This window comes from Columba livia, chromosome 14 (genome assembly GCF_036013475.1).
Source record: "Columba livia isolate bColLiv1 breed racing homer chromosome 14, bColLiv1.pat.W.v2, whole genome shotgun sequence".
Lineage (NCBI taxonomy): Eukaryota > Metazoa > Chordata > Aves > Columbiformes > Columbidae > Columba > Columba livia.
In genome coordinates this window covers 15,773,462-15,795,314 of record NC_088615.1, presented here as the reverse complement: position 1 = coordinate 15,795,314, position 21,853 = coordinate 15,773,462, and the positions used below count along the sequence as shown (strand labels likewise).

General features: G+C 37.2%; 1 protein-coding gene across 1 annotated transcript in view; it reads left to right on the top strand.

Moving 5' to 3' along the window:
• DOCK2 (dedicator of cytokinesis 2) overlaps positions 1-19,012 on the top strand; it is a 170,603-nt gene extending 151,591 nt beyond the window's left edge. The window contains exons 42-52 of the mRNA XM_065030122.1: positions 945-1,026; positions 3,279-3,363; positions 4,879-4,965; positions 5,303-5,479; positions 6,482-6,565; positions 10,073-10,210; positions 11,627-11,754; positions 13,443-13,623; positions 15,096-15,216; positions 16,201-16,343; positions 18,202-19,012. Coding sequence (XP_064886194.1) covers positions 945-1,026; positions 3,279-3,363; positions 4,879-4,965; positions 5,303-5,479; positions 6,482-6,565; positions 10,073-10,210; positions 11,627-11,754; positions 13,443-13,623; positions 15,096-15,216; positions 16,201-16,343; positions 18,202-18,276 — 1,301 coding nt within the window. The 3' untranslated portion in view covers positions 18,277-19,012. The remainder of the gene's footprint in view (positions 1-944; positions 1,027-3,278; positions 3,364-4,878; positions 4,966-5,302; positions 5,480-6,481; positions 6,566-10,072; positions 10,211-11,626; positions 11,755-13,442; positions 13,624-15,095; positions 15,217-16,200; positions 16,344-18,201) is intronic.
• Positions 19,013-21,853: the final 2,841 nt, after the last annotated feature.

Below are 21,853 nucleotides of genomic sequence, written 5' to 3'. Positions count from 1 at the left end.
ATTGTATCAGACATTTTTTTTTCATGTGTTGATTTTCCTTTATTAATTTTCAAGTTAATATCTTAACACTTCACGTGCTCTCTTGGGTTTATTCTGAAGGAACCTGCTAAATTATATTCTTATATATATATATATAAATTATATATAATAATATATATATTATTCTGAAGGAACCTGCTAAAGGAGAAAAGGAATGCTGCTTTCTTTTCCCACTGTTGGGGCTGAAGAGTATTACAGGCTTCTCTAAAATAGTACATTAAGTCTGAGAGCCAAGATCTCATAAGTCTGTCCTTGTGTCTTAACTAGTTATTTCTTTTTTTGAGATGTGTTTCAGTCCTTTCTTAAAGTAGAATTTGTTCAAGTTTATTTGCAACTACTCACTACTTATGCACTTAACAAAAAGCTACGGAATCTAACCAGAGGACATGTTTCAAATATACTGAAATATGTAAGAATATGATCTATTTACTTACAAATACAGTATTCAGATTAAAAACTAACATTTCCATAGACAAAGGAAGTCTCAGTTAAAAGGGCTGCTCAATTACCAGTTTCGAAGATGAAATGCTAAAGATCATGTTATTATGCATACTCAAAGCTGAATAGTGAAACTGTTATCAGATGTTGCTGATATTTTTGTAAGTTGGCTTGGCTTTAAAATTTAATGAATGAATGATTCAGTGTGATAAATTCAGCTACAGATACTCAAGCTCAGTAAATAAAAAAATATACAGTTCAAAATTAATATTAATATATATTCACTGGTTACTGCTGGCAGATTTTTCCTTTTTTTTTGGCCAAGAAAGCACCAGAAATGAAACCCTGAACCCTGCAGATTTTTCATCAGGAAATGTCATTTTTAAACCTTATTATTTTTTTCCCCCACAGCCTACAGTATTTCATGCTGGTAGTTAGTAACATGCCCTTAACTTTCACGATTTCAGATATCCAATGTTTTACAGTGCAACCAGTCCTGGAGGAGCAACCTAGATTCAAAAATAAGGCAGTACCTGATCAAATTATAAAGTAAGTGAATCTCTGTAATAAATAATATAGTGAAAGTCAGTCCATATTCCTAAATTGACAACCACGATTTTGTGAACTCAGTCATTTGCCAATGAATTCTATAGCTTTTATTGTCTTAGTTTACTGTCTTATGTATTCCCCCGGAATTTCATTAAAGATCATCTACCACTTGAGGAAGAGTGGATGGTTATAAGGTGGGGAGGTAGAATCCATGCTGTGGCAGCAAGTTACTGCATTTTCACCAGAGCTTCTTAGACAAGTGATGGAGAGAGGGGTCTTAGAGGTGACTAGCTCTAGGAAGACTGTTGGGTTGAAGGGTCTTGTACAACAGAATCTTGTTATGACTTCTTGCCAAGTGCAAAGCCCATGGTGGCAGAATGGTTTCCATTGATACTACAGTCAAGATTTTGTCAAGGAATGAAGAAAACCAATGTCCAAAGTATTTTGAGAACAGATTGGTAACATTTCCAAACTCCTAACTCAGTGCAGAACAGGATGAATGTACTACATGCTCCTAATTAAGTGTTCTGGCTACATACATGAAAAGTGATGGACTGTTCTAATAGATGGTGCCAAAATTGCCTACAGTACCTACTGGAATATTGGCTGATTTCAGGCTTGGGAGATTTTTTGGCTCAAAATCCATCAATATGTAAAGGAGGATTATAAGAAAGATGGAGAGAGACTTTTTAACGAGGCCCCTAGTGACAGGATGATGGGCAATGGTTTTAAACTGAAAGAGGGTAGCTTTAGATTGGATATTAGGAAGGAATTCTTCACTGTGAGGGTGCTGAGGCCCTGGCACAGGCTGCTCACAGAAGCTGTGGATGCCCCATCCCTGGAAGTGTTGAAGGGCAGGTTGGACGGGGCTTGGAGCAACCTGGTCTGGTGGGGCTGTCCCAGCCTATGGCAGGGGGGTGGAACTAGATGATCTTTGAGGTCCCTTCCAACCCAAACCATTCTATGATTTATATGATTGCAAAAAAGGTCCGTAAAACTGTTGCTTATCACTGAAACCTGAGTGGGTAATTTCAAAATAGTGTTTGTTCATTTGTAATTCAAGGACATCAAAAAGTACAAGCACCTTTCACTTAAGGCAGGCCATATTTTCTCCCTATTCTTGTCAGGGACTGGTGAAAGAACAAGGTATGACTGTATCTCCCTAATTAGAACTGTTTAAAACAGGCATCTTAAGTTAAAATTTCTCCAGGTAAACTGAGGCACCTGCACTTTTAATGCAAGAGAGGCCTTGAAATTCATTCTCCACATTTGGACAGCAAAATACAGGGCATTTCAAAGAGATGGACCCAATTTGACATCACTGTATCTCTGTAACCATGAACCAACCCAGGCCGCGGTGCAGCATGCATTTCAGCGGTGTGTTGGCATTGATCTGCCAATACCAAAGAGCATTTGTTGTTAGTACCAACAATTTGAGGAAACAGGCTGTTAATTTATTAAATTGGGTCCATCTTTTTGAAACACCCTGTACTTAGCCATAACTGTGCAATCTCTGCTCTTTCCAATTAGCCAGTGCTAGAAGTGCGGTGGTTATGAGTTTAGTGAAAAATATGTGCTCACACTGATTGAGATTTTTTTTTTAAGCTAAGTAGACTAGACCGTAACGTGCATTTGCAATAGATTATTTATATTGATGTCTCCTTCTACAAGTGTTTATATGTATTTTCTTACCTATGACAAGAATGATTATGAATGGCTTCAAATATTTAGTTTATTCAATAACTATTGTTCTGCATTGTGAGCAGAGTTGTTAGATGCTATTAAACTGATTTGGCATGTGCCATGGATGAAAAAGCGCGTGTGTTTCAGTCCAGAAGAATATATCCGCTCTGTCCAGTCCGTTATTTTTAACAAAATGTACTCCTTTTGGATGCCATTGTAAAGCAGAACAGCAGTGTGCGTGCCACAGCAAGAATACAGGAAAGTCAAGATCTTTTCCGGACCTCTATCTGTAGTTTTTAATATTAACCTGGAAATTCTGGAATTTTTATGCTTGGAAATTAGGCTCAGTCACAAGCCGAAGCTTAATATATGTAAAATAGAGTTTGTTGACTCCGATTTGTAGAAAAAGTAGTTGTCTCCTGAGTTTTCAGCAAGTGTGATTTTTCTGAGCAGTAAATTTGATTTAATTAAAAACTCACCTGACTCAAAATTGAATATTTCACTGTGATAACAAGAACCATACCTTTCTGATTTCCGTATTTTACAATAGTTTTTGTTAAATCTTTCAGTTTTTATAAGTCCAACAACGTGCAACTGTTCCACTATTCAAGACCAGTCAGAAAAGGATCGGTTGACCCTGAAAATGAATTTGCTGTAAGTAAATGAATGGCAGGGTGACGGAGGTAGTGTGACTGAATTTTAATCTAGATTCTTTCTTAGTCTCAGATTACTTATTACAGACACCCTAACTTTAGGATCTGGTTCAAAAAAAAACAAACCACAAGATTTCTTTATTTCAGCACTACTCCTACTCAATGATATATCACTGTTTCAATTGTGGGTAAACATTATGTAGTTAAGTATGCTCAACATATTTGTGTTAAGCAGTAGCATTTTCTGGTACAGATTTTCATTATGGAACAAGATGACATGTAAATAAATATCAAATGGTAGTTTATAACACTTGTGTCAGCTGCGAGCTTGGCAGTGAGAGGTGTGTGTTGTCTGCTTTCATCAGTCCTCTGAAATCTTTACAGACTACAGTGCTACCCATGACATTTTAATTCCCATTCATAATGGTGTAATGCTGCGAAATAGACTTCGTTGTTCAAATATTCTAGGAAATCTGCAACATCATAAATTATTTTTCAGTGTCATGCATAAAAATGTGGTGAATTTATATATTTTAATTTTACAGATATCTGATATTTTATAGTCTGTAATGAAAGCCATACCTTCCAATCTTTATGGCTTAATCTGTGCTCTTGGGAGACTGAAAGGAAAAGCCATTTATTTCAAAAATGTACAATTTCAGTTATGTGTGTGCTGATCAGTAGTGTCAAGAGTCTGATGTAAGGAGCTTCTTACCTGCTGTTAAATTAAATGCTTCAGATGCAAACTCTGCCCTGACATCCCAGCTCCGTACCATGTTGTCAAGACTCATGATGCACATTGGCTTCCTTTGCAAATTGAAGAGTTTTGAAACCATTTATGAATACACCTTGAAATGGCTCCACAAAAATTAGATTATAAATATTTTAGTTGCTGATGACAATAGGTAATATGCATGCTTACTTCAGACAGGTGGAAACTGGGATAGCTGGAGTGCATCTTCATTGCCTTCGTTATTATGTTTCTCAGTACTGGCAGTTTAGATGAGCTGATATTGGTAAAATAAGGAACAGTAGGTTAAATGAGCTGTGGTATTTTTGAATACCAGCAGCTAGTCAGCTAGTCTTATACTGAAGAGGAAAAAGAATGGAGGAAATAAAAAAGAGTAAGAATGCTGCCACATTGTTATAGGGCTATTATTGCTTTTAATTGCAGAAAATGAAGAGAGAAATTATGACCTGGTAGAGGTGAGAGTAACTCATTTAGTCACAGCCACTCAATCTGTAAGGGCAAAAATAGGAATAGATACTGAAAGATTCAAGAGTAATTTTCTTTTTTCTCTGCTTTGTACAGGCTTAGTGCCTCAAGATGACCTAATCTGAAATCAGAAAAATGATTTGTGCAAATTGCTGTGCTCAATTCATTTTACAGTGTCCTTTTATGCAAAAGTGTGCGTTTTCCATCTACATTCTTTTTGCTCTGACATTTCAGAAAGCAGAAAAGATTAAAGTTGAAATCCTGAAGTATCATTCTCTCCTTGCTGTGTTTTTTTAATAGTCTATGTGGATTGAGAGAACATCATTTGTTACAGCATACAAGCTTCCTGGAATTTTACGGTGGTTTGAGGTTGTCTCCATGTCACAGGTATGTATTAATGGGATAAAAACGTGCAAAACCTGTCTATGTGAATCCTTACGTACAAAATAGTTTGCAAACTTATCACGCAAGGCTGTTGTTGTTTGCTTATTTTTATACATACCAAACTATTATTACTTATGTTGTCTCTCTCTACTACTTATGTTGTCTCTCAATATATCTTACATCTGACTTGTAGCTTCAGGTCCAAGTCTTAAGAGAACTGAACAAACCTGTGGTTTTTTGCTGAACTATAAGAATATAGTGCATATACATGAAATTTTATAAAAACAAAAAGACCTTTTTATCTCTTTATAAACCTGAGAAGTCTTTTGTTTCTTTATAGACTACAATTAGTCCTTTAGAGAATGCTATTGAGACTATGTCCACAACGAATGAAAAAATTCTGATGATGATTAACCAATACCAGAGTGACGAGAACCTTCCTATTAATCCACTTTCTATGCTTCTAAATGGAATTGTTGATCCAGCTGTTATGGGTGGCTTTGCTAAATACGAGAAGGTAAGAGCTTTTAAGTCAATGCAAAGAACATATTCAGATATTAATATATTATTTCATAATCCTCCTACATCCTTTATTCAAAGTGGCAGTGGAATGTGGGCTGGGAATATGAAAGCCCTGACTCCACTGATTAAGGGATCCTCATATCCTGGTCACAGCTGCCTTTGAAAGCAGAAACCAGCAAACTAGAGTAACTGAAGCTCAATATTAATTGCACTTGCGGGGGTTTTCATATACATGTGAGACGAGATGCCCCTTTTGTCGTGAAATAAGATTCGGTCTGGAGTAAACGAATCAAGTTTCTCCTACAGTAGGTCTGGGGTATTTAGATGTGGGTCATCAATTAAACCATTATCAGGTTTTCTCATTGACTGCAGCCATTCTGCATAGCAGGTTTTGTTGTTAAAAATGGGAATCCAAATAAAAACTGTTCCAGCAATAGATGTAAAAAAGAATGTCTTAAGAAACTGAATGGTAGTAAAGTTGTCCCTGAGACCACCTTGTGAAGCGGGGGCAGGAGAGAAAACAGGAATTTTAAAACCTCATATAAATCGAAATTCTAAATCATTACTTATTAAAATTTTGCATAAAAATGGATGTGGGGTTACTCCACAGTACATTGTGTAACACTGGCTAGTGCTAGTAAATAGAGTACTTGAATAAAATTATCATTTATCAATGTAAATCATGACACTCCAAATGTGCGCCTTTTCAGTTTCAGTGCAAGATTAATAAAAGAAAGAAAAATTGGGTTTCAGAGTAAGGGTCTCAGACTCAGAGTATTGGATAAAGACTGAATACCTTTTAAAAAAATGATCAGATCACCTCAGTTCTCAACTGATACAACAAGGAAGTGTCACTAGCAGCATCTGGTTAAGGAGCATGTTTGTATGTCTCTCTTATTTAATGACCAATATTAAGGATGTCAGATGGAATCAATGGAGCAATCACTGATTTCTGTACCTGTTGAAATGATGGACTGAATTATTCTTTTTGTCTAAGGCTTTCTTTACAGAAGAATATATCAGAGACCATCCAGAGGATCAAGAAAAGCTGAATAGACTCAAAGATCTGATTGCTTGGCAGGTAACCCCTTATTGACAGCAGTCATCTGAGGCTTCATCAGCTATTCCTTTTTTCTGTACCTTTTTAGCAGAAGAATGTAGCATTTAGATAGTTGTGTCATTTTTACTTGGATATTTTTGTTGTCGCTGCTGGTTTTTACCGTTTCCCCAAGGCAGGGAGTGCTCACACAGCTCCTGCCTAGTTCTGTGATGAATTCATAGTATTTTTTTTTCTTAAAAGGGACTCAGTAAAATATTCTCTCTTAGACTAAACCTTCTATTTCAGAGTATGTGTAGTTATAAAAGGACTACCTATTTATTACCTTATTTAGATATTAGTAGTTTCCCTTAAGTAGGAAAAAGGGCTTCAACCCCTTCAGTTTTGGTGTGTCTAACAGGAAGCAGCTATTCCATTACTAACACACTAAGATCACTGCCAAAGCAACATAATTCCTTATCGTCTGGAGTGGCATGTTGCTGATAAAACATCTGTGGGGATCTAAGCGATCCTGTGCGTGAACTGGAGAAATGGCTTAATTATAAAAATCACATCACATTTCCTGAGGAAGATCATCATCATAGTGTCTGTTAAGAGTCAGTCGAAATGCTACCAGAACCTGAGGAATTACCCATGTATCACCTCCTGTCCTCGGGAAAGCAGCAGGCCAGAGAAGTGCTCTGTACAGCACCTCACTTGGAGTGGTTTATCAAAAGCCACACAGAGTGGGTTGTATTTATGGTTAAACGGGGCCAGGAATTCAAACTCTGGTTATATTCCTGAAGACAAAAGTGAGAGCATGAATAAAGTCACAGGGACTTCATGAGTTGCTGGGAAAACAAGCATTTGCAAATGTCAGAAGTTCTCTTGGGAAATAACACTTTCCTAGAGGTGATTGTTTCTTGTTGTTTGTTTCTGGTGTTCTATTTTTGTTGTTGTTTTGTTGATTTTGCTTTGGTTTGGATTTTGTTTGTTCGTGCTTTTGGTTTTGGGTTTTGTGTTTCTTGTGGCTTTTTTTGCTGTTTCTTTGTCTTTTGTTTTGTTTTTGTTTTCATTAGAAATCTTAATGGACTGATAGTTGCTCACAGGAGCTATTTTCATGCTCAATGACCCTTCAAGATTGCTGCTATACTTGTCTTTTACGTGACAAGTAACATGGAAGACCATTAGTAAATATTAAGTTATATCTCCAGAGGAAAACAGAATATTCTGCCTATAGTAGCAGCACTGAGGTTTTGGTTTTGTTGGTGTTGGTTTTGATTTTGTAGTGAGTTGAGGTTTGGGATTTTTTTTTGTTTGGTTGGGGTTTTTTTAAGTTTTCACGTACATGTGAACAACCAACCAACCTGCAGAAGCCTTTTGTCTTCAAAGAGGAAAATGGTAGCAGAAAAATTTTTGCTGAGATTCAAGGGAAAATGGCTCTTTTCATTGACCTAAGCATTTATTATATCAATGAAGGGGAGAAAAACAACGATTGCTATCAATATATGGCAAAATGAATGAGACTTACATTTTTGCACGTAGGTACTTTGTTAAGAAACCACTCACTGCTCAGTCCTCTGAAATGTAGATGATTTAAGTTTGTTGTGTATATGACTGGGCATAGTAATTGCTGTATCAAGGCATAATATATGATCTGCCTTTCCAGAGGGATGTTATGAAATAGTGTAGATGAGAAACAGCGAGAATTAACCCTTTATTCCTCTCTCAGCCTTGAAATGAATGTTCCAGATACTTTTAATGGATTTTTGGTACTACTTTCTGAATGTTTAGAAGTTTATTTTTGTTTCATGTTGATTAATCTGAATTTAGTTATTAGTTTGAGTCACCAACATTTACAGCTTTCTCCTGTGTCGTTGCCCACCACAGGCTCTGTGTATGGTTGCTTTCTGACCACAACAAACACTCAGTGGATGCAGTGGTATAATTTGACCATTACACCATCTGGCATTAGAAAATGAAGTAGTAATTTATATCTATCCCGGTAAATCCCTCTAAAGAGGACACACAGATCTGTCTGTAATATATGGGCTTTAATACCATGTTTTTAAAAGTTGTATTCAAGTTGAACTTCCATAAAATATCATCGGGTCAAAGAGTGGACCAATGTGTACAATTATTAATAATATTTTTAGGGTCAGAACACAAAAAGAAAGTATGGAATCTAAGTGGATTTTATAAAAAATCCCCAAACGTTCATGACAAATAGCTGAAAGTCAATGGTAAAGCAGTTAGAAAAGGTTACTGGCAGAAGGCTAGCTGAAATATGTTGCACAAATCTCATAAATCACGATCTTCAAAGACTAAAGAGTAATAACATGTCTTTATATTTTAAAGAGAAACACTACAAAGTTTCTCTTTGTGAATACATTCATTATGAAAGAGCATGTCAAAGTGTGCTGTCGTTATCTTTGAAGATGAGATTTGTTTTGTTTGCTTTTAGCTGGATGCTATTACACTAATATAACAGCAAAGATGATAGTAGCAATATAATAGCCAAGGAAAGCATTGTAGGAAAGAGGGGTTAGAAATGTAATATTACTATAATTTGCTTCATTATAAGAATTTACTATTTTTTTTAAGCAAGCCAGCAAGCTATTCTCTCTGAGAAAGGAGGTGGGTTTCTTAAGAAAATTAAGTGGAGAGAGAGAGTTAATGAACAGATAACCTTTTCCTAACCTTTTTGTCAGGTGTTCTCCTTTAAAGAAGCAGGGATCTATACTTTTCCTGCCTAGTTTTTAAAAGCTATTGTTATATACAGAGATCCTAACCCCTTTGGTTACTTGTCGCTGACTCCAGCCTAAAGGATAAGCAGCAAAAAGAAAAGCACAGGAGTAAAATTGACTGACTAACCAGTCAGACTGGTTAGTGCAAGCTGCCTCTGGTTGTGTTTTGAGTTGTTCTGTTTTGTATTGAACCTTTATCTTTCTGAATTTTTCTTGAGATGCGGGGCATGCAGAGGATGTCTGTAGAGTCAAATGAGGAGAAAGGAAGAGATCATCTTCAGTAATCAGACATTAACCTATTAAATTGCTGCAGCAATTATTGAAGTGATCACATGATTCGTCCTCAGTAGATGGATTTAAACCTTTCCCAGCCATCAGCTTGGAAAGAGCTTGAAACCACCTGCCTGGAATCCACTGGGATATTTTTCATCCCAACCCTTTTTCTTGTAAACTGTGGCAGGCACCTTCATAAGCAGGTGGACTGATAGTCTAAGAATTTATTAAACTCTCACATGGTGTGTTTAATTTCATAAGGGGTTAATATTAAAATACACAGAAGAGAGAAAAGTCCCTATGAGGCAGCCAACATTCTTCAAGAATGTACTGAGCAAGCCCATTTTTCAAGAGCCCTTTACATCCTGTACTTGCTGCTAAAAGCTGAAATCAACTGAAAACCTGTCGGCTGATCACAGTAAGAGTTTTGCAGTTGACTTAGCAGGTGCTTGAAATGGAGCTAGAGGGGTTGTCAGACCCAGTTTAATATTCTCATTCTTTTCCTTCTTTTTTTTTTTTCCCCTTCTTCAAGATACCTTTCCTTGGGGCCGGAATTAGAATCCATGAAAGAAGAGTTTCTGATAATCTTCGTCCTTTCCATGACCGTATGGAGGAATGTTTCAAGCATTTGAAAGTTAAAGTGGAAAAACAATATGGGGCCAGAGAATTGGTATTGCTCTCCTTTTAACCTCATCTGCACTTTTTCTTTGCTTTATACACTCGTTCTTCTAAACAAAAACATATACTAAGCTTTCATTGTTTGTGGGTTTTCTTGTGATCTGAAGGTAGCAGGACCTGAGTTTTATAGTCAAAGAGCTGGTTCAGTTCTCTGACATATCAAATATTCCTCATTCTGGATGATTTGGGTATTTTATTATGTCTATTAAAATTGCAATTCTTTTCTGCCTTATTAAGGAAGTAAAAGCAAATTTTCATGTTTCTCCTCTTTGTAATTTTTCATAGTGGTTTAGGGCTTTGATCTGCAATTGATCTCTCCCTGTGCTAGCCACTTCCAGCTGGGTTGTAAAGCAAAGCCTACCGTGTGTATAATACTATAAATATTAGTTGAGACCAAAGTGAAATATGTGGGAATTGAAAGATAACTTCTCAACACAAACTCTCCAGAAAATTCTTGAATCAAATAGTCTATCTGAGCTTGTGCAGGCTAGCAGGAATGCTCTTGGCTGGGTTTAGGGGTTGCTTTGGAAATTATTTTACATTGTCACTTTCAGCATTGATGATTTTATAAGATGGCTTATTTCTTCTGTTATAGGGGAAAAAACAGCAACCTGAATTTTGGATGTTGTGCTGTGCTATATAGCTATATGATGAAAATTCTATTTATCTCAGAATGTTTTTCTTATTTTCACTCTCATGCCACCATCCCTGCAATAATAGAGAGGCTGTAATCTGCAATTATCAATCTTGCCTAATGCTTGGACCCTTCTGCACTCTTATAGATCAGCACTTAAACAAAAGCAACGTGTTTAAAATTTTTTGGTGGCTGACCTGAGCTCTTCTATTAAAAGGAAAAAACAAAACAAAAAACACACCAACAAAGTTCTGCAGTTCTGGCCATTCAAAGGATGGGCAGCGTGTGAATTCATTGTACATAAACTCTGCAAAACACTTGAAAAAAATTATTGAAACTACAAGTGTTTCCAAGTCTCCTGCTAGACACCAGAGTCTTGGTGGTAAATGACATCAGAAGCAAAGTATTAGCACAATTAGTGTTTTGGAGCAAGGACTAACTGAATCTATTTGCCCAAGCAAGTACTTTAATGGCGTGCCCCAAGTCTGTTCCAAATAAGATCAACAGACGCTATTTATTTTAATTTCTTTTTCCAAAATGAAGTTAATTATGTCAATTGTAGTTTATTTAGCTACTCACTGTGTCATTGAGTTTAAGAGGTCTTTAAGTAAACCCAGACGGAAGAAACAATCACAGTAATTAACGGTAGCAAATAACTTCATTCATGCCAAATGTTAAAATGTCTCTGCTGTCTTTAAGACCTGGTGAAAAGGGATGAAACAAGGGTCACACAAAGTTGTTTGATAGAAAATGTTTCTCTTTTCCATCCTGCAGCCAGATTTTGATGACAAGAGAGTAGGACGGCCAAGATCAATGCTGAGATCCTATCGTCAGTTGTCAGTGATCTCACTGACTTCCATGAATTCAGACTGCAGTACTCCAAACAAAATTGCTTCAGAAAGGTTGGTTGTGAATAATACAATACCAATTTTCTTCCAAGTCCAGGTTTTTAAACAGGTTTATGGAATGAAACTGAAAGATTTAAAAAACTTTAAAAGGTATTCAAGGATGAAGACCACTAGCGGTCTCTTCAGACTAGGCCAAAACTATTTTTAACTGTAGCTGTCACTTCCTCCAGGCTGAAGGCTACAGTATTTCAACCTTAATAGACAAAATATACTAAAGTCTCACGGGAAAATAGTGTCATTTCATTTTCAGGCAGCAAGTATTTTATTATTTAAACGACATTTCAAATAAATACAAAGATCTGGGTTTTTTGCAATTTTCTCTTTCTACAACTTTTAATTAGCATCTTTTTCACCTGTAAAAATTGGAGAGGAAGAGAAAAGCCTTTACAAACTTACAAGTAAGGAGGTGGAAGGGTTTAGTAAAGACTGTGGTAACTGAAAATGCTTTGCCTAATATGCTTCCTTAACTGCAGTGCTGGGAAACACAAAGACTTTAAAGTCTGAGAGAACAGTTATAGGTGTATTGATTAACTTTTTCACCCACAAATTGTTTTGATCACTTTATAAATTATCCTTTGGGCACACAGAAATTCTTCCCAAGCGAGGCACAGATAAAATTGATCTTGCTGAGCAATGTTTGATTGTGATTTTTTTTTTAACATCTGATCTCCCTTTTTGAGCAGTTTAGTTTTAAAAGTTTTAAACAATAAAAAGTACGAAAACGTATGACCCTAACTTGGAAGTGTTTCTTCTTAAGACACCCCTCTATTCTTGCATGTTTGACTGCCAGTGCATTGTTTAACAACAGTTAATTCTATTTTTTGAGCTGTCCAACAAAGATGTGTAGTATCACACGCCCTGGGCTGCTCTTCCTGCCCTTCAGAAGGAGGTAGCACAGAAATGTGAATTGTAGTGGATCTGCCAGCTCCTATGGAACCAGGCAATGATACTTAAGCAACTGAATCATGTGCCTGTTTTTAAGTCTTGTGATGCTAATTTGTTTCTAGGAAGCACAGGTCAACAAATTCACCGTATTACTTGCTTTAACAATTATTGTTGTAAAATAAGTTCAGCCCTATGTCCAATAGGCTAGTCACATCAGCAGAGAAGAAAGTAAAACCAGCATCTATTTCATTTTTTAAAATTAAAAATAGCCCAATTTTTAAACTGTAAAAACTAGAAGAAGGAAGGAGGGGTTTTTTTATCACTACTTATGTGCATTGTTGTCCAATATGGTGAAATAAATAAGAGAGTGTGTTTAAAACAGGAGAATAAATAGTAATACTCTGTTCCACTGTTTTCAACAACCAAAATAGCATGTTTTGCTTTCAGCAGCATCATTATCGTGTGTAAACTTGCCATTTGAACTCTAACTCTCTTTAGTTTAAATATTCTTAAGCTGATGCACAAGTCTTTAAAAAGGGTTTTGCACTCATATTAATATTTTACATTCTTTGCATCATTTTAAGACTATATCATACCTCCTGAAGGCATCTTATTTGTATCTACAGTTGCTAGCTGAAGCACGTTGTACATTTTTTTGCCAAGAGCTTGCAAGGCTGCATAGAAAGTCAAAGGAAAGGATGACCCACATTTATATTTCATGGGGAAATGACATCAGAACACCAGTGGCTTTTAAAATATCACTCAGCAACTTGTACTTTTTTCTTTTCCTGCTGCAGCTTTGATCTGGAAGTAGTGCTACCAAAGCCAGTAAAAGCAGAATCAGAGGAGACTGCTCTGCAAATTAATCCCCACCCTGAAGTCAAGATGAGAAGGTCCAAAAAAAGAACAAAAAGAAGCAGTGTGGTGTTTGCTGATGAGAAGACAGCACCTGATATTTCTATCTCGGACATGAAATGTGTATGTTACTGAGTTAGAATAGTATTTTAAAATCCATAAAAAAGAGGACATTACTTCTTTGCTTAGGGAAAGAAAAACATATCACACAGAACTCTAGGTGTCACAAAGGGAAATAGGCAGGATGCAGAGACTGTGTGCCTTGCCATGAATGAAGCGTGCAAGATGCTGAGGAGGAAAGAAATCAATGGAAAAATCAGAACATCTTTACTAGCTTATGATGACAGATGATATAGCCCTCAAGGTGCAAATTCTGAAGCTTGCTTAGCTTGAAATAGAGTACTATATTGGGAGGGTTAAGCTAGCTTTCCTGTGGAGAGACAATTGACTGTGCTGACATTTCATGGCAGCTCCTCGCAGTCAGGGCTATTGCAGAAGTGATGAGCCCTGTACGTTTTGTACCTTGTTATGGAATGTGCAGCTGTTAGGAAATTGCAAGATTACAAACAGTGTTCCTTAAACGGTGCTAGACTGAAACTTGGAAGCACTGGCATCTCTTGCTCCATAGATCATCTGAGTGCTGTTATTGCACTGCTAGATCATTAGAATGACTGATATAACTTATATTGTGCACTTTTTTTTTTTGGTAGTTTAATTCTAAGGAGGCTTTTAATATAAAAAGAAATTTAAAAAAAATGGAAAGATGTCTTCTGATATACAAGTCCTATCTAAATTAAATGTCAGGCAATAAAAGATTATTGAGTTACTTGGAGAGTGCCTAAGTCATTTGATCAAAACTTTTTGGAGGAATCATCTAAGGCAACGTGAATTCAATAGAAAGCTGAGATGCTTTTGGGAAATGAAGAGAAACTTATGGAGAATCATGATTGTCTTACACTACATGTCCTCTTACATAAAAAGAGAGATAAAGCACAGTCATGGTCTGTAAAGCATTAATATACAAAAACAATTAACATCTTTGTCTTCTCATTAGATTAGGTAACGCAGACACCTGACTGTGGGAATCTCACTCCATATTGAATTACAGGATTGTTTTTTGACTTCAGAAAAACCATGTCAAGCTGAGCTGGCTGTGTTAATGCAATAGGAAAAAATGTTTTAAAACTTTTTTTACATTGCAGATCACAGTCAGAGCTGGCTGATGGTATTATTGCAAAGATATGGTGGGAATACCATCCTACAGTTCCAGATTTAAGAATCTCCTCTAACTAGCTTTTTTAGAGTAATATTTCTGCTATGTGGAATGAGAAGTATTTATTTAACTATATATCATCTGCAAAGTCGTTGCATGTTTTTAGCTAGTGTATAATATCACATGTGAATCCAATACTACTGCTTCTAATTTCTTTTATTGTTTACTCAGCAAACAAACCCGTAAAGAACTCAAGTTAGACATGATAGTTTGTTTATTAATTTTTATCTTTTATGCTTTTCACAAGATATTATTTTCCTTAGATCTTTGTTGCTCACATCTCAGTTGATCATTAAAAGCATTTTTCTTTTTAATTAAACAGCTGTCAAGGAAATACGAGTTCATGAGTGACACCAACCTCTCAGAACATGCAGTGGCGCCTCAGAAAACATCTGTCCTCAAGCAGATGAGTTCTGTCAGTCGTTCAATGCCAACTATCCCAGGTAAGCTCTTACAGTAAGAGAAGAGTTCTCACTTCTTTATGACTATGCTAAGAAAACACGGCAATAAGGGGTTTGCTCCAAGCAGAGCAGGCAGCTCTCTCTGTGTGGCTCCGTGCCCCTGAAACAGAGATTACAATGTAAGCGTGTATTGTGCACGTGAGGCTGGACTGCTGCTTGTGCTCGGTGACACTGTGCTGTCTAGTGCTAACAAGCAAATGTGGAAGTGTTACTTCTGGAGCTCCAAATTTTGCTTCCTTGTATAGTGTGGGCATTCCCCCTACCTCGAGAAGAACAAAGTTTATCCATCCTCCTTGCTGTGTGGGCTCCCACTTGCAGAAGCAAGGGTTTCTGCACTCTGCCCTCCCAGCTGAGGGCAGCGTTTGAGGCAGGAAGAGCTGCTCTGTACTTGCTTTGCCAAATATCCCCAAAGCTAGTTAAGCAGGGCTTAACTTCTGCTTTTGACATTACAGAGGGATCTCTTAAGCATCCCTCACATCAAGAGAAAGAGGAAACAAGGTAACACAACTGCCCACTTGGAAGACTGACAGTTGCCCGATAGACAAGGGCGAAGTGTAACTGAAGGTGCAACACATTTCAAAGCCAAACAAAAAAATGTGCCCTGCATCAGTACTCCGTACCCCCTACTGCTGTCCCTCCCATTGTCCCTGACTTTCCAGATGTAGCAAACATTAGGCACATTAAGCACAACAGACTGTCATGGCCCACTTCTTTTCCATGTATTTATCTTTTTTTTTCTTCTGTGACCAAATTGGTTCATTTTTTTTCACTATTCAGTTCCAGTGTAATGAAGTTTAGTGCTTCCCCATTATTTCTTTTTGTATTCTAAGGATATAGTTAAAATTAAAACGTCTAATTTCTTTCCAGTAATTGCAGTAGTTAATTATTTCAATTGCTGCTTTATCTTACACTCTGACTCTCCTTTCTTGGTTTTGTTTTGTACAACCAATATTCTGCTATTCTTAGGATTAACTCTGTCTGTCGGCCCTGTGGCACCTGATGAAACTATTGCATCACATAGGCTGAGTCATCCAGTGTTTCCTTCCACCTCAGACAGTGACAAGAAAACCTTCAAAAAAAAGAAAGTGAACCAGTTATTTAAGACAATGGTAAGTTCTGTGTGTTTATGGGGCAAAAAAAGAAAGTGTTACCTCTTTGGAAAAAAAAATAAAATAAAATCTATGCTTTGGAAATTAAGTGATTTTAAGATACAGTAAGATCATAAGTCAAACACTTATTTTTCGTTGTTGTTGAGTTTTGTTGTTGTTGAATTTGGTGGTGGTGATGGTGGTGGTTTTGTCTGTTTGTTTTTTGAATGGAAGCTCTGTGGGGAAGCAAAACTTGCCTCTGGCTCTGCTTTCAGGAGTATGGATGTGCAGCTTGTGTGTGTGTTTAACGGAAGGCTCAGATGGGCAGTTCTGCATCTGTACCACAAGAGGTCTCATTTGACCGACTGATTTTCTCTGCTTTACTTTAGACAACATTTATTAGCAAAAGATGGAAAGCAATTGTTTCTTGTTTGATTTCATTACGTTGATGCTAGTGCTAACTGCCCACAGCAGGGCAAGGACAGAATGTGTTGCAAAACATGCACAGTGTGAGTTGCATTCTGAAGTCAGAGGTGCTTATTTGAAAGTAAATACAGGCTTACACTGTAGTCATTAATGTAGCCTTCCCTTAAAGTAGGAAACCTTTCACTGATTTCTGCAGAAATGTCACGAAAGTAAATCTATTGTATTTAATGTAACTTTGGAAAGAAAAAAGTGTATTCAGTGCAGCTAATAAGATTCAAAAGTTGTATATTTTTCCTATTTTTTCAGGTAGTGGGACAGTGCAATTTAATGCAGATGTTGGTAGCTACTGACATGCATACTGCATAAGCATTCTATGGCACTTTCAATACTTTATGTGTCAACTCTTTGCTGATCTTTCAAAACAAAGGTTGTTTAAAAAATGCATTTTTTCTGGTGAATCGGTTTCATTTTCATCCATTAGGTTCTGCAGTCTTCTAAAAAATATAGATAGTGCCTTCAGGGATTATAGAGCAACATTTAGGAAAATCTGCATGTAGTTGTGTTCACAATAATATTTTTCTGGTAGGAACAAGAATAACCTGCTAATTTGGAGTCTGTAACACTTCAGTTGTATTCATTTTATCACAGACTTGTTCTTTTCAGACCCAGAAGTAACAGCTTTTCAGCATGATCTCATCCACTCACATTTAAAACTAAGCAGCATATAAAATAGGGACAGATTATCATAGAATCATAGAATAGCTTAGGTCAGACCTTCAGATGTCAGCTTCCAAACCTGAAATTCCAGCTGGCTTCCCAGGTAGGTGACACCTGAGGAAATTACAGACAGGCTTGTATCAGGTTTGGGCTGTGATTTTGGTATGGAGACTAGATTAAGGTAATGTTTTAGTGAGCAAAATTCTGTATTCATAGAATTATAGGATGTTTTAGGTTGTAAGGAACCTTCTAAGCTCCCCCAGTGCCCCCCCTGCCATGAGCAGGGACATCTTCACCAGCTCAGGCTGCTCAGAGCCCCGTCCAGCCTGGCCTGGGATGTCTCCAGGGATGGTTCATCCACCACCTCTCTGGCCAACCTGGGCCAGGCTCTCACCACCCTCCGCATAAAAAATTTCTTCCTCATGTCCAGCCTGAATCTCCCCTCTTTTAGCTTAAAACCAAGTCCTTTTTTACAAGTCTCAGAAAGAACTGAATAAAGTGAAATATCCGTTTGTATAGTGCTTCACAGCATGATGGGAATCATGTGGATGGGTTTAAATACAGGTTTATTTTTTTGCAGGGTCGAGAAATGAATTCAAAATATTCAGGATTTGTTCAACATGGATCTCTAGCTGCAGCTTAAGGCCACAAGCTAGTGCATATTACTGAATCCAATACAGTAGTTTTTTAAAATATTACTCTGTTTTTTTGATTTTGTTTTGGTTTTTTTTTGCAGCGCATTTCCAAAGTTCTCGAAGACGGAAAGCAGTCTGTGGAGCACCATTTCAAATCTCCATCTACAGATCTGTAATTCATCCCGTTATAAGACCATTCCTCAAAAACAATTATATATACTTAACTATCATGTTTTAAAGCACCGTCTACTCTAAAGAAAAACACTGATACCATAGATGGCCAATAGACAATATGAACAATATTCATGGGTGCTCATAAATTACTTGTGGTACAGTTATAGGAATAACATTTGAAGAAGATACTACAGGATGTGCCCATCGGGATATAGAAGTTCAGTGAGCCTCTGGTTATACAGGTCAAAGGACATTGTGTGTGCCCTAGTGACAAAACTTGTTCTTGAGAAGAAAGATGTATTAAAAGGCCATCTGCAAGGCTTACTAGATAATGTAAGTTGGATCTTGTTCTTTTCAAAGAGCACAGAAGTTATCGTTTTGCGTAGCTTGTATAGACACGCTCCAGCTATCTTTAAACTAGATAGTGTAGTCAAGGCAACAGATGGCTCAGCACAATATATAATAGCCACTGACAATTCACTCTGTGGCTGTAGCTGGATTTACAGTCCTCAGATTCCCCTGCTGCTCTCACCACACTGCTCTGGATCCTCAGTCTTTTTCAGGGTGATGTCCATGGCTGTGACGCCATATGCCTGAGTTACTTTCAGAACAGCATCTATCATGTTGAAAACATGTGCAAAAGTTCACTTACACACGTACAAATTGACGTTACATCCAGCAGTATGATAAACAAAAGCTGCATTTTCTGCTGTTCATCAATAAAATGTTAAAAATTTATTTGCCTTGAAACTTTCTTCTGGAATTCTCTAAATATCATCGTATATAAGGTATTACTTTCTGACAGCAAATGGAATTCTACAAACTCAAGTCTCTGCTTTCAGAATTGATTTTTCGTTTCTCTCCAACTCATGAGGTAGAGTTGGAAAATGATGTCTCATTGCCACGAAGCTAGACAGCACTGCAAGTCAGCATCTCGGGTTGCTTGATAACCTGTCAGTTCTTTCTAAAGGCAAGTATGTTATCCAAATATGAAGCTTTCTAAAAGGCAAATAATTGATTTGCTTCACTCCTCCCTTTATGTTTCAGGCACCTGCATAGGTTCATATTAGTTAAATATAATATGACCATGTATAGTGTAGTGGACAGGAAACACTGACCTCGTTACCATTTCTAGGGATATGGGAAAGACAAAGAGATTAAAATTATTCCTTGCTGAGTAAATGAATCGATAGAAAGACATCTTCAGTTTGTTCTAAGCCTCACTACTTCTATAAACACTTTTACATTCAGCATGAATAATTGATTTAATGAATTTAGGCTCCCTTTGCGGGTTGTCAGTGTGAAGCTGTTTTCTACAGAACTAATTAGCGATTGTTTTCTGGGAGAAGTTTGAAATATTTGCCATTAGAACTAATAGTGTGCCAGGAAATACTTTTCACTGGAATAATCACAGACAGCAAAACAAAATGGGTCCAGTTTTAACACTAACTACAGTGTTTGTTGGCATGGACACTGATAGACTGTTTGTTTCATTTGCTTTTCACAGCAACTTTATACTGCATCTGAGGAAGGACAAGGCTTTTCTAGGAAAAAGCTCAGTTTAATAGAGTAGGTTATCTGTGGGTGGGAGAAAGTGAAAGGCTGAGGGGTGCATGTTTAATGTCTTGCTAACCTGGGGGAAGAAGAACGAAGGTACCAAGGTTGTTCTTCAATATTATTTGCTGATTGAAGAAATATTGATATCACAAAATAAAAAGTATTTTAAAATAAAAGGTTTGGTTCTGCTAGGAACGAGTGAGAGAAGGATGATTAATCAACTGTTTATTCTTTGTAAAGATATCTGTTAAAGGTTGTCTTTTGCTTATTGTATCTTGCAACTGTGTTTTCATGTAAGAGTGGACTAAAACAGTTTTAGATCAAGCTGTTGTTAAAAATTATAATTAAAGTGCTGTGATTCAAAATAAAAAATACAAAGAATGAAAGAGAAGGAAGAAGGCAGGACAACAATGTCCAAATAAAGTTTGGTGGTGAGTGCTTAGTTACTGGTTCAAGATTCATGCTTGCATTTTGCACAGGTTTCAATATAATTTTTGATGAAGTGTTTAGATTTGCACTTAATTTACCAAATATCAGCAAAAATCTTATTAGTTGTCCCACATCACAGACTGCTGTCTTCTTGCCAGCCCAGATTTAGATCTGTTTCAAGCCTGAAATCATGTAAATAAACTCTGAGCAGAAAAGCAAAATTAACTACGAAAAAATTACTGCCCAGAACTGGAATTTTAAGGATGTTTGGAGGACAAGTTTCCAGAACCTGGGGATATGGACATGTAGTCCAAATAAGCAGCATAGCATGAAGAAGAGTGGTGCTCTGGGATAATGAAGTGTAAGTACAGCAATCTGGCAACGTCTGTTTAAAATGTAAGTCAGCATGGATTACTGTCATTTCTGTCATGAGCTAAATGGACCTTTAGTTCACATACGCAGAGGAAGATCTATTCAGGTGCAGAGAACCTATTTATTTTACATTCTTTGAGGTGAAGCACAGAGAGCAGACATTTACTCCAGAATAGGGTCAGGCTTTGCCTGCTGTCCCAGGGAATTAATGAAGCAGGGGAGCTTCACTTGTGATCTGTATAGCCCTGCCAGCTCTCACCATGCAAGGTCAGAAAAGCATTTCTGGGCACAACAATGTTTTCATATGCTTTCTGTATCACTTCTCTCAGGCATTTCAAACAGTCAGGACAGTAACAGTCTGGTTTTCTGGCTTGCATGGCACTAAGACAGTGACAAGGTAATGTGAGTCTGTGATAAATCATTTGTTTAGCAGGGGGACTGCAGGTGCAGCAGGATTTTATGTGCTGACCTGGGGAGAGCTGTTACACTGCAATAATGTCAGATGCATTGCAGCTGCATGCCATGCATGTTCAGTCAGCCGGATGTCTGAGTTTTAGATGCAGGCACCTGGGCTTTATGTCTCATGGACTGCAGCGCTGTGGTAGTAAGGATGGTCTGGCTCCAGGAGAGCTGCTGTGTCAGTGCAGGGGGGGAGGAGTTTAATGCTCTTTATATTTCAATGAAAATTACCTGGTTTGAGCTATAGGAAGGGGTTCAGAGTATAAGCCAATAAGCATCAAGTTTCTGAGCAGGAAGGAGAGTTTTATTAAAGATTTTACAGACCTTAGGAACACATTGTGTTCTTGAACTGAGAAGTAATGTGTGATAGACCTGTGTATTTGTTGCAGGTACTGCTTGACATTGAACTTTTTATCTGTATCACATGCAGTCTGTAACCTTTTTTATTAGATTATAGAAATTGTGCGTGAGTAGAATTATAGAATGGCTTGGGTTGGAGAAGATCTTAAAGAGCATCTAGTTCCAATCATCAGTGGAGGTAATGTGTGCCATACTGGTTATTCCGTGTGGAGTCCCCAGACACATTAGGCATCATTGGAACTCTGTATTCGTTTTCCTTGTTGATATTGTTTGGTGTGGCTTTTAGCGTTTTCTCTGGTTCTCAGATTTATTTCATCAAGTCCTTGATCTGATTTTAAAGACTCGTTAAGGCGGGATTATTACTCTGTCTTTGGAGAGAAAAAGATTGGATTTCTTCATAAT